The sequence below is a fragment of the Ambystoma mexicanum genome, chromosome 9 (genome assembly GCF_040938575.1).
Source record: "Ambystoma mexicanum isolate Mex_15411 chromosome 9, UKY_AmexF1_1, whole genome shotgun sequence".
Classification (NCBI taxonomy): Eukaryota; Metazoa; Chordata; class Amphibia; order Caudata; family Ambystomatidae; genus Ambystoma; species Ambystoma mexicanum.
This window is the reverse complement of record NC_090931.1, coordinates 575879483-575893202: the sequence shown is the minus strand read 5'-3', so window position 1 is coordinate 575893202 and position 13720 is coordinate 575879483. Positions and strand designations below refer to the sequence as shown.

The following is a 13720-nucleotide window of genomic DNA, read 5'->3' as shown; positions in this document are numbered from 1 at the left end:
GCTACCTGTTCTGGACCACTCACTGAATCTAGCAAAAGCTTGGCAAACTTGGCAACCTTCATCTGAAGAGATGCCTGGGCCTTGATACCAGTGACCCTGTTACGATCTTAGCATTTACGAGCGACGAGAAGATCCATGAGCTCACCTGGCAAGTTCACCTCAGCCCGCAATCAGTGGCGGACAACGAAAAAACATCTTGCAATCCTAACCTTAGATGTGGATGCACATGGAGCTGGGTACCTGAAACTACAATGATTATTTTTTGATAGGTTGAAAATGTGCTTTCTATTCTGTACTTTAAGGTGCCATGTGACTACTAGTATTACAGACTTTGGGCCTCATTACAACTCTGGCGGTAGCCGTGCCCTTATTAAGGGCACGGCTGCCGCTGGAGTTGCATTTTTTCCGGCACCAGCGAATGGGCAAGAACCGGGTCATGCCGAGCTAGGCGGACCCAGTAATTGCCCATTTGCGGGTGCCAGAATAAAGGGCCTTCCGATCCCCATTCTGCCCCATAGGGCTGAATGGGAATGGGCACGTTGGATGCACCGGCACATACAGAGTTGTGCTGGTGCATCCGACGTGCTCTGTTCGCGGGTGCCGTTACACCCGCCAGGAAAAACCTGGCGGGTGAAACGGCACCCGCGAGCAGAGCACGTAGTATGGTGGTCTGGGAACTACGGTACCGGCATGCTTACCGGTACCGTAGTTCCCGGACCACCATGCTTGTAATGAGGCCCTTTGTGTTTTATGTTAGCATTCTTGCTAAAAAAGTAAAATCTTAATGTATTGATAAAAAAAGACGGACAGTTAACAATTACTGTGAAAGTGAGGATGCAAAAATTCTGAGAGACAGTGAGAGGTACTAATAGAAATAGAGGGGACTACAACAATGAAAACAGAGGGACTAGAAAGTAAATAGAGAGGGACTACAACAGCAAAAATAGAGAGGAACTACAAAAGGAATAGAGAGGGGCTAGACAACAGCCTAGAAGATGCAATGAACAACGACTTGATTAGAAGGTTGTTCACTCTAGTGTGTCAATTCCACACCTAATATATTTAGACTTTGCGTCGAAGAGGGAAAACATCGGCTGAAGCTATTTATTTGTGCATGACGTACTATGAACATCCTCATGTTCCACAGATGTGACACCATCCTGACAGACCAACCCTCTGGGCCAATGGGTCTTATGAGATGTGCCACATTACGTGAGTCTTGCATGATTTCATGGTCGATAAAAGCAGTGCCCTTTGGTAACAACACAACCCATTCTCTGGTGAGAATTCAGTGTCTGATTTGACCATTAAGAATTGTGGATATCAGGTTCTTCTCATGTTTAAGAACTCAAAAACACAAGCCGTGCACTTGCATCTTCAGTCTGAACAATGTACACGAATCTGACAAGGGAAATCATTCCTAATGTTTATTTTTGTGTCAGTTTCTTCCTGGCAGAAGCACACACTTTGCCACATTTCAAATGCAGCGACAACGTGCACATGATTCATGAACTCACAGTCACCAATATTCAGTTCTATGTGTATTTGCCACCTTCCGGCCACTCTGATATGCTGGGTTGTCTAGTTGCAGTTGCGAATAAACTGGGTCCTTCTGCTCCAAACCTTTGCATGGAGACGTTGTTCAGTGCCAGGGTTGGTGGGACAGGAGGCCGGATCCCTTCTTGCACGATGTGGTCGAAAGCTTTGGTAAGAGAAGCCAAGGCATCTTTGAAGGATAACATTTGTTGGCAATGCTTCATGGAGGCCTGCTTCTCCAATATCCTCCGAAGAAGTGTTGTCAACATAGAAATGTTGCAAACACTTGAAGAAGATATCACTTTCTGAAACCACTTGCAGCTCTTATGACTCTGCTACATGCTATTTGTAATTGGACTGGGACCAACAGGTGATTTGTGGGAGCGCTAGTCTCAGGGTTCATCATTCTGAAGCACCTGACACCATCCTTCTCTCCGATGCACATGCGTAGTTCTTGTCCCTTGAGCCACTTTTTGCCCTTAGGCAAGCCAGATCTTTATCAAGATTCCAATTAAGAAGATAACAAGAGCTGCTGCGAGAGCAAATCCACGGCGGAAGAGCAACTCTTTTTTGGGTGGACCCTTCGCAGCCATTGCCACCGTTGCCTGTGGAAGGTCTCCTCTTGGCAATGGGCGATCTGGTTCTGTCTTGCTTTGGTCGATAATATCCATAACCATGCCGTTCTGTAACTCTGGGTCCACTGCAAAACATGAAAGAACATGCATTTTTGCTAAATGATACACGTATACATAGCGCCTTACATGCAAAAATGTTCCTCCTGTCCTGGACCTGTCGGGATTATCTGGCCATTGGGAGGGAATCACTGATGGGTGAAATTATATGACTGGGCATGTCAGTTTTGGAAACCTATTTGCATGAGATGACAATCAAGCAAAACCTGCAGACTGTTTTTTCTACAGGGGTGCAAAAGTGACACCTTATGGTCAGATAGAGTGTGGCAATGCAGGAGTCAACAAATCAGAGGTGCATTCTGCCTTGTGGCCACATAGTGTCACTGTTGTGTCTGTCTCCGCTGAGTAAATGGAGAGGAGACCAAACAGTCAACTATTGTTTGTGATTGACAGGACACAATATTAGACTCAAAAACTGCCAAAAAGTACTAGCTGTGTAGGAGAAATTCCACAATAGAGCCCTTGTGGGCATTTTTTAAAAATCCAGATAAAGTAACAAACCAGCAAAAATAGGAACAATGAAGTCAGACTTCCATAGATTACATAGGTCCTCATTACGAGTTTGGCGGTAGTTAGGTGGTCATTTGGCCGAAATACTGCCAAACGGAGTAACTGTTGCTGCCACACGCAATCACCATTGCTGCCACTTTTCTCAATGCAGATTTTCTGTGTGTATCACAAGTGGTGATAGTCCCCATTTTCTGGAGTCCATGGGGATTTCGGTGGAAATACCGTCGCAGGTAATTCCGTCGATTTTGATGATTTTTTGGGCGGTAAGGTGGAGGGTTTACCGCCAGTAGGCTCTGGAGGTAAATCATCCACTTCAAGGCCAAACTCGGGATTTGGTGGAGTGATAAAAGTGGTGGTAATTATGCTTAAAAAATGACTTCCAGTTGTGGAGCCTCATAAGTATTCTGCAGGTATTTGCATATACCTACAATGTTGCTGATAGTACCTGTTTCCACTCCCCGTGGTCAGATTGGGGAATTGGATCTCCAGTTGCTACTTTCTCTTCTGTTTTACCCTTAGACATTAAAAACAGAAAAAATTTAATTTTGGATGTCTTTTGCGCATAATAAATTACTTTTATATTTTAATTGTTCTGGAAGCTTACACCCTCAAAACAATGAATGATTAAAAAATTTTAGGCTTGGAATTTTATGACTTCCGCTTCCAAAATATTTATGAAGCACTGCGCTATGAGTTGCAAATAGGCACTGGGTCCGTCTTAAAACACATGGGGTTTATACACTCGATGGTCATCCTGGCCGAAGATGTGCATCTATAATTATTTAAATATATACATTGTGTATGCTAATTGTGACCATGTCCACAAAATGAAGTGTCTTGATAGCTTACCCCAAATATCCAGTGGCCCATCCTTGTCAAGACTTGGTTCTGTTGCCGTGTTCTGTTTCACCCCAGCCCGTATTCGTGCCTAAAATAAAATGCGTACAGTTCTCAAGTTGAAGATGAACATACATGCACTCAACATCCATGCAGGCTGCAGGTCAGGGATCTGAAACCTGTAGCTCTCCTGATTCTTTGGACTACAAATCCCATGATCCCTCACAATTGACTATGCTAACTTAGACTGATGGTCATTGTAGTCCAAAATCTTTAGAGAACCAAAGGTTGCAGACCCCTCTTGTAGGCAGAGATCTGTTACAAAGTCACGCTAAAGATTCTCATGTTTGCCACCCGAAGCCAAGTTACATTTCATGGAGCTCCCACCAAAACATTTAGTGCTTGGGCGTGTAGATAGGCGTGCTCTTATAGCATTTTAAATTGGGGGAAGGTATGCAGGAGATTGGCTGTTGTTTAAGACATGTTAAAAATTGGACAGATAGAGTATTAGTCATTTTTAGGGAGTGGAGTGGGTTTCAAAGTGGGGTGAAAATAGGTGGGACAGGGTGTAGTTGGAAGGAGTGGGCATTTATGGGCCTCGCTAGTACATAATACATTGCTATGGGACCAATAACTTCCTTCTCCTTGTTCCCCCGTCCCCATGTGCCTCCTCTCGTTTTTGCTCCTTTCAGCTCCTTGCTCCCCTCCACTGGAACTACCTTCCCCTCTCTATCCGCTCCATCCCCACCTATTCCTCCTTTCATGTCTCCTTAAAATCTCTCCTTCGCCACTCCCCTCCCTGATACTCTGATCCTCCCCTGCACTTCCCTCCCCCCACCCGTCTTTCATCCTCCTCATCTTGCCTCTCTACCCCACCTTGTCTCCTCTTATGTCCCCCCCCTCTCGCCTTCACCTTATCTCACTTCCTGTTCCCCACTCCATTCCCCTCTCCACCCCTTTTTCCCTCATTTATCTCTGCTGGCAAATTGTTCTAGTTGCTGTATTGATGGTTTAACTCATATCTTGTACTTGCTTCTACTGTCATTGTATTCTTGTTCTTATAATGTACAGCGCTTTGGCGTAAAGCGCTATATACATAAAATAAACATAAACATAAACAATAACGGTTGGATGAAAAAGGGGTGAACCTGGAAGAGAGTCTAATGTGAAAGGGGCGCAGAGCCTTAATGAAAGAGGTGCCTGGAAGGGGGCACACGGGCCTAACTCCAGCTATTAAGCATTATGGCTGCTGTTAATTCATGTGTTAGGATGCTTATCAAGGCAATTTCACATTAAGGTACAATTTACTTATACATGTGTTTTGTTGGCAAACACGGGGGATGCATGTTTCAATATTTTCACATATTTACATGATTTTTCTATGATAGGTTGACATTTTGAAAGACACTTTTATGGCGATTTTACGAGAGCATACAAAGGGAGGATTCATGACACCTTCAATAATTGCAATTTATACTTGGGAATAGATCTGTAGAATTCATCATGCATCAGTACATGAACATATGGAGATGGAGAGTATTAGAACATGTGCGAGATGGAGAGTATTAGAAAATCGTGTTCTTAATAAACTGCATTCCACCCACCCACCAAGCTGGAAACTCCCTATGTACCATGCCGATGGGCTAATTTTGCTCCAAAGAGTAATTTGGTGACAGGGAGCTGTTACGTGTAGACATACACATTGGGGCATCCCCGCTGACGGGTTTCGGTCATTTGCTGGCGCAGTGCAAATGTGCAGGGCAAAAGCAGCGTGCACGTGTGTACACCACCTTTTGCCATGCACATTTACACTCCGCAGTGCAAATGAGTAAACACTGCCTACCATGCGAGAATGGTAGGGAGTGTGTACAATTGCAATCAACTGCTGCCTATCATGCGAGTATTGCTGCAGGGTTTAATTGTAAACGCTGCCTACCATGCTCGCATGGTAGGCAGCGTTTACAATGGATCCCTACAGAGCCTGCCTGCTTTATGCTGGGGCGGGCTCCATAGGGATCCCTAGCATTTGCATGAAAATGCATGCCGGCACAAATGCTGGAGCATTTGTATGGCAGAGAGGAAGGTAGGCGGCAGAAATACAAGTGGCGCTCCGCCCCTCCTCACCGCCATACATATTGATGGAAAGTGGGTGGGCGCCCTGTGAATTGAAACCTTCCCACGCAATTTTTTGCACTTTCAATTAATGGTACACCGGGATAAAAATGAGCCCCATTGTAGCCTACTCGTTTGATATTTGGCCGGGCCCACGTATGCACTTTTCGAGAAGTGCAAGAAGGATAGTTCAATGGGTATCATCCCCTGGACTGAACAAGGACAATACAAAAACAGAACACTCGTACTTAGGAAAGAAAAGGCCCCATTTAACCACTATGCCCACCTGTGGAGATGGAGACTCAGCTTTTTCTCCAGCTGTGTAGGACAAGGAGGATCTCCCAGAACTCCTGAACAAAGATTAATTGGTCATAGACCACCCTTTTTCCCTTTAAATAAAATCTCTGTTTTGTCAGGGTTCATTGTCATACTGTTTATCAGAGACATCTTTATGGGTGGGCAAACCGGGCTCCCCCAGCTCTGGCTTGACCTGCTGTCCAACCTACAGCGGGAATGGGGGGACTGGAGCTCATGTTGGAGGTGGAGCTGGCCACGACACCAGGGCAGAAAAATACGATTCCTAAATTAAAAAAATGTTTTTCTTTTTCATAAGCAATGGAATGTTTCCTTTGCTTATGAAAAAGAAAAAAAACTTGTTTTTAATTTGAACATGTGCTGGGCTGCCTGTGTGGTCCTGAAAAGAAGACATATGTGCCAGCAGGCACGTACATAAGCATTGACAAAGCAATAGTTTTGGCTTTGGTGTAGGCATGAGATAGGCATTTGCAAGGCACTGGGCATCATTACAAGTTTGGTGGTATTTCAGTGGTAAATCAGGCAAAATCACACCAAATAGATTTACTGTTACTGCCACTTGGTCCTGCCGAATTACTGCCGGATTACAAATGGCGGAAGGTGGTGTTAGTCCCCATTTATTGGAGTCCATAGGACTCCATGTGGATTTCAGCAGAATTACCACCAGCGGTAATTCCACCAATTGTTTTGGCGGTAAAGTGGAAAATCCTCCACCTCACCACCAAAGTTGTAGTAGAAGCAGTGTGGTAATGCAGTGGTAATGAGTTACCACTGTTTTACCACAGTTTTAGCCTGCCCCATCATACTTGTAATGAGCACTTATTCGGAAAGGAGTTGGGGGATTAAATCTATGAAGTAGGCCGAGCAGCTTTTGATGCCGGAGGAACATGTGACCCCTCCCTTGGACAGGCAGTAAGGCACCCCCCCTCCCTTATGTTGAGTGCCTCTATGGTTGGCCCCTGGACCAGGGTTGGAAAAGGTCTCAAATCCAGAAATCTCACTTGAAGTCAGAAAATCCCAACCTGTACCACCTGTGGTGGTGGACTTGCCTATGGAATTATGTTTGAGAGTTGGGCCACCTGTGTTAGGATGCCAGCTGATGAGGGTGTTTTGCTAGAAGTTGCCTGGCTGGTTCTCAATGGGCTTTGGTTATTAAGTGGTGGGGAGGCTTATATGCTAGGACACTATCTTGCCTAGCTCCAGTGTAGCCTTACTATTGTTTTATTGTTTCTTTAAATAATGTTGGGTGTTGTGGGTCATTTTTTGGGGATGGGTTTGAGTGACGGGTGAAGTGGAATGTTATTAGCAAAAAATGGTAACGAATTGGACAGAGCATGGGTATTCTGGAAAAGTTGCATTGTATTGTGTTGGGGCGATTCAAATGTGTTAATGCTCGTGGGGCGTTCTCATGACAGACCCCCCTGAGTGTGAGCTGGTGGACTCCCTCTGTATGCTGACCTGGAATCAGCGTCTCAGTTCGCTGAGGAAGAAGAAATCAGTCCTGTCTAAATTAAGTGACATGTTTGCTTCAGTGGTCTTCCTCCAGGATATTCACTTGCTGGGAGGAGATGAATATAGATTGTCATACAGAAGGTTTGCTCGAGGGTTCTTTGCTTCATGAGGGGATAAGAAGAGAGGTGTTGCTATGCTGATATCTAAAATGACGCCCTTTCTTAAGGCTGGGATCCTTTGTGATTCCAATGGAAGGTTCCTATGTGTCAAAGGGTGTTTAACGGGACATATGTTTAAAATTATATCTTCATATGCCCCCAACTACAAACAAGACCTCTTTTTGGTGGACTTCCAACCTCAGGCTCATTCTTTTGCTGAAGGTACAATAGGGATTGGAGGAGATATCAATTCTGTGTCAAATCCCGATGTAGATAAGACGCTCCCACCTCCGTGTGTAGACTACAGAAATGCAATAGCCATCACCAAACTTCTCAGGGAATTGGGGCTTGCAGATATTTGGCGGATTATACACATTTTTCCCATGTTAATTGAAGCCTTTGGAGAATAGGTACTGTATTGGTGACTTCTTCCCTGGCTCCCTGTATCCCAGAAGCTCGTATAGAAACTAGGGTTTTCTCCAATCACACTCCAGTCTTACTAAGGCTCACAGTTACCAGGTTAGAGCCTCCTGCTAGGAGACTCTGGAGGCTATATGATCTGATCCTGAAAGACAGGGTGTTATGTCAGGAAGTAGCACAAGTCATCATACATTATTTTGAAATAAATCTGAGTGGGGGTTCGTTCCTACGGTTCGCCTGGGACTCCAAGCAAACAATCATTCGGGGGAATGTATACATTGGGCCTCATTAGGAGTTTGGAGGTAGCCATGTCGTTTTCAGCGGCATGGCTACCTCCAAACCCGTGTCCGGGTCCCTAAAAATAGGAATTATCGTGCCATTCCAACCTTTGCGGGCCCGGTAATTCCCATTCTTGGGACCCGGACCCGGTACGTCATCCATTCACATTGAGCCCCCAAAGGGCTCAATGGGAATGGGGAGGATGCTAACAACGGTCCCGTTAATAACAGGGCCGTTGTTAGCATCCTGTTCTGACAGCGGGTGCCACTCTCCACATCTGGTCTGACCAGGTGTACAGAGCGGCCCCGGAAGCAGAACTCGTAATGTGGCGGTAGAGTGGTAACGGCGCCGGCAGCACTACCGGCGCCATTATCACTCTACCACCAGGGTCGTAATGAGGCCCATTGTATAACTGCCTACAATAAAGCAAGGGAAAGACAGAGGGCTAGTCTGGAGGAGGCGGTTCAATTGAGTGAGAGTGAACATAAAGCTGTGAATCATTGAAGGCTATTCATAAACTGAAGGTCGCCAGGGCTCAGCTTGAGGCACATCTTGCCAAAAGGACTACACAGGCAAAATTGAAAACCAAACAATATAACTATTCTAGTCGGGCTAAACATAAAACCCGTAACAACAGCTTGGCTCAGAAGGATGGGTTGGGTAACCTACAACATGGCAATGCTAGAAAACATCAGCTGTTGCACCAATAGCCTCAACAATGGTGGGAACATCGTGCAATCCCAGACCCAAGTAGACTACCTAGTGGCTGCAGTTGTCCAGAGCCTGCCTCGGGAGATGGTACAAGAACTTGAAAAGCCAATACGGAAGGAGGAGGTGCAAATGGCCATCAAGTCACTCAAAGATAAAACTCTGGGGCACAGATGGATTCACCTCACAATTATATACAACATTTAAAACTCTATTGATCCCTCATTTCACAAAGTTGTTTAATACTTTTTTGCTGACTATTGGGAGAATTACCCCATACATGCAAGAATCATTCACGAATTTGATTCTGAAGCCTACTGAATATCTTAACTTGCTAGACTCCTATCGATCCATAAATATTATGATTAACAATGCAAAGATCTACTTGAAAATGTTGGCAAACTGCTTAATGGTCACACTTCCTGACCTGGTCCATCTGGATGAGACAAGCTTTATTGTCCAAGGAAGTGTGCAATCTTTTATCAGACAGGAGGTCTCGCTTTCGTGTTGGAATAGGGCAGTCATGAGATGCGGTATCACGCGTGCCTTGGGCCTGCTATCCCTGGCGTCTGGTAACCCGGATTTTATGCCGTTTGTTGGAAGAAAGGCTCTAAACAATGGGAAAGGGGTGTTCTGTGGGAATTTAAGATAACTATATGTAAGGGCAACCATGCAGATGTTTGAGCAGTGCAAAGCAATGTTTGCTCTGGATGAGAGTGAGAGGTTTCGATATTTGCAGCTGCGCCACTTGGCCTCCAACCCAGAGGTGAAGCGGAGTGCGACGAGGGCCATGTGGGCTTTAGAGCTCACATATCTCTTTGGTTTCACTAAAGCAAAAGTATCATACTCTATAGGCTCCTTGATCGCTTTGACCCCCAAGAAAGCTTGCCTTACAGGGTAAAGTGGGAGCAGGATTTGGGCCAATGTATTGGGGATGAATCTTGGGGTCATATCTGGGATAGGAATCTCTGGGCATCTCGCTGCACTACTGTTAAGGAATGCCAACAAAGGTTGTGCTATAGATGGTATCTGCCCCCGTGAATATCTTGTATGCTACAGTATGCTGGAGAGATTGCAAAGTAAAAGGGACATTTCTCCTTATCTGGTGGACATGTGTCAAAGCACTGTACTTCTGGAAGGAGGTCCCCTCCCACATCAAATCCAATACAGGTGTATGTTTACCGTAGGACAGGTTCACAGTGCTTTTGAGGGAACAGGGGATCTCTCCACTGAGGGGAAACGGGGATGCTCTTATTACTTAGCTTCTACTTGCAGCGAAAATCCCATTAGCGTGAAACTAGAAGGCTCCAGAGGGACCAAACATACAAATGTGGTGAGGCAAAATATGGGAGATTCTTGAAGCAGAGAAAATCAAAACCATATGAATGGGTAAATATGCGACATATGTGGGGATTTGGCAGCCATTTGTAGAGAAGGAGCCAAGTACCGCCAACTCAAACATCTCGCCCATATTGCCTATATGTTGGGAACCACAGTGTGAAGTATGTGCAGTACCAATAGCAAGGAGAATCCTGGAAGCAAGGTTCCCATTGAGAAAGCCATACCTGCACACTAGACAGTATGATGACCATTTGAATGAAATCCCAGAAGAAGAGTCAGAAATGAGCAAAAGAGCAGATTGGTGACGTCACACGTAGTGAGACTGACGCACCCAGAAGAGATGCAGAGATAAGGGCACGAAGATAATCTATAAGAATCAAAGATAAGTAAACATTTCGTGCTCGAAATAAAGAGGCCTATGCTGCAGAAACAATGAAGATATTAAGTTATTTTACACATGTACAGATGCAAAGAAACGCAAGCAGACAAAGTATTCTTGAGGCTAGCTATGTAGTGATTAGATTGCGGCAAGCGCCAACGTGTATATATATATATAAGTGAGTGAACAATGGATGATTCCACTATGCATTATAGCAGAGATGAACCAGGAAAAGGCAGGCCTCTTTTCCAGTATGTCGCAGTTAAGAAAGCAATTGAATTACAGGAGTGAATCTCAGAAGGGCGGGCTGGACCAGCCCCAAGAAACCAAGGCCGTGTCAGACTGGGATGAGCAGACATTAGTTACAATCGTGAGAAAGAACAAAACTCCTGTTCATAATATGTGCATGAAAACAAGGAAGACGTCAGAGGTTCATTAAATAATAGTATTTTAAATGCACCAGAGCTAAAATGTGTGGTCGTCAGTCATGTGGAGGGGTGAAACTGGACAATCATGACGAACCACACCTATGCAAGGAGACAGAGCGTGCCTCCACACCCTTGTTTTCTCCCAAGCAAGGAACATTTCCAAGGCCAAGTTTAAATGCTTAATTGACGTGCAGACCACTGAGGTGATGATAGATGATATGCTCATTGGTGGGAAACGATGGTCAAAACCAACCCACCTGCACCTGGAGGCCAGCTTGCGTGCTGCTGGTGTAGGTGGAAAAGTACTGACGGATCTAAGCTTGCCAACCAATTATAGGTGGCTGAGTAGTTAAGGGCCCTATAGCTTGTATAACCAATGGGACGTTGTGTATTTAGTGACCTGTTTGAGGGGAGGGCTTAATTGCCCCACCTGACATTAAAGACCCTATCACTCTTAGACTAGTATGGATTGTATACCTAGATGTTCCCTTAGACCCAATCACCTTTGCCACTAGGTTTTTGTAGTTTGCCACGTAGGATGACGTTAGCAAATACATAGGTTGACCTCAGTAATGACGAGTTATTGCTATAAAAGTTATGTTTTTACTAACTTCTTTATGACCATGCTGTGGGACCTGTTGATGTCCGTTGTACTCCCTGTTTTAGATAATTGACATTAAAACAGTCAAACTTTAACTACTTAGTTGGTCTGATTATTGATGTTTGAGTATCTTCTGCATCCCCATTCATCTCAAAGTATTGCTGCCTCGTCTTAAAGGGCTGGATCAGCTGTCCCGGTTCATGTGGTAGCAGAGAGATGATGGTTAAAAGACTGTTGACCTAGTAAGCTTTGGGGTCCTGGCAATATCGGACGTCCTCTGCCATTCGGCAGAAAGGACATGAAGCTCCCTGTAGATAGTGGAAATTAGTGTGAAAAACAAAGCTTGCAAGCATAGGTAAGACGGGTCTCTTGTTTTCATGCAGAATCCCCTCCTGATTTCTACAGGAAGCTGAACGGACGGAAGGTTGAAAAGGCTTGTTAAAGAGGCGACGATCCCGAGAGTTGGAAGTCGAAAAAGCAAATGGTGAGTAGAACTGAGTGAGGTGGCAAACTGGGAATGGGCAGTGAGTAGAGAGAGTGATAAGGGGAAATAAGTAACGGAGGGAGGCTGGGGTAAAAACAACTCGAGACGATGAGCGTTGAGAAGTTATTAAGTAATTGACTTGAGGAAAGGATTGCCAAGTATTTGAGAAACTGTGAGACGAGGAACGCCACAGTAGATTAAGCCCAGTACCCTGCGTCATATCATGTATCAGAAGGAGTCATACTCAGAGTCCCAATAGTGGATGACGTAGGCTACGGACAAGTTTAAAGACTGCTCAAAGGGAATGACTCAAACTCTGTAGGAGTATTTTTAGGGGCAAGGATAAGTCACGAAGAGCGTAAGTAAAGAAATAGTCTCTAGGAGTGTAAAACGTGATATAAAAGGCTTGGAGCTGTGACGATTAGTGCACGCTCATATTGTGTTATTTTTCTGAAACGTATTTTTTGAAAAGCGCAAAGAGTAAAGGTGAGTATTGACAGTCAAGTGTGATGAGTCAAAATGGAGGATATTACTCTGCTTATACATCTATGCAAGCAGTTGCCAAAACACGCACCTAAGCTTAAACAGTACAGTGCGGAATGGGTTAAGGGCACGTCAGATAAGATGTTCATGCCATGCCCACAAGGGGGATCACTGTCAAAGGCAGTTTTGAAACACATGATGACATATTTGCATGCAGCCTACACAGGAAAAAAAGTTAGACAAAAGGCTAGCGAGCTTAGAGCTTTAGAAAATGTACCAGGAGGAAAGGGAAGAGCCGCCTCCGAAGACTGGATACTTAAGATATGCAAAGAGGGGGGTGAGGTGCGTTCTGCTCCCCCCGCCAAGCCTGAAATAAATGGCATAGTACGAAGGATGATGGAGTGTACCCATTAAGAGAACTTAAGGCAGCAATAGTGTACAGCAATCCGGCATATGAGTCGCCTGCGCATAGCAGCAACGAGAGCCCAGAGAAGACTCCGGAAAGAGATGTGATCTCTAAAGTCTTACTAGACAAAGAGAGAAGTGATTGACCAAGTACATGCATAGACATAGGACAGGAAATAAAGAGATGGAAAGGAGAGAAAGATAAGACTGATGAGGTAGCACTGATACAGAACGAATGGATGGGCGGTCAGATTTTGCTCAAACTTGATGGAAAGAGCATTGAAGAAGTAAGGCAAAACGAAGATCGAGACAAACAAAATAAAAAATACGAGAGGAACGATTGAAAGGAGATGGGGCTAGAAGGAAGGATAGACAAACACGGGAACAGCTGTATCAAGATGAACAGCTGAAAAAGCAAGAAAGGGCAGATGAGAAAAAAGTATGATAATAGACAGAGGGTAACTGAAGAATGGGACAAAATAAAAAGAAAGAGAGAGGAAGAGCAAGAACAAAAATGAAGGGATAAAAGAATACAAAGATAAAGAGATGAAGAAATAGATAGGGCAAACAAGAGAAGAGA

At 44.7% G+C, this 13720-nt stretch overlaps 1 protein-coding gene across 1 annotated transcript in view; it reads right to left on the bottom strand.

Moving 5' to 3' along the window:
• Positions 1 to 1414: 1414 nt before the first annotated feature.
• Positions 1415 to 13720, bottom strand: part of LOC138488296 (multidrug and toxin extrusion protein 1-like) — a 419915-nt gene continuing 407609 nt past the window's right edge. Inside the window, exons 16-17 of the mRNA XM_069615179.1 lie at positions 3588 to 3666; positions 1415 to 2236 (exon numbers count right to left, since the gene is read on the bottom strand). Of these exons, the coding sequence (XP_069471280.1) occupies positions 2016 to 2236; positions 3588 to 3666 (300 nt within the window). The 3' untranslated portion in view covers positions 1415 to 2015. The remainder of the gene's footprint in view (positions 2237 to 3587; positions 3667 to 13720) is intronic.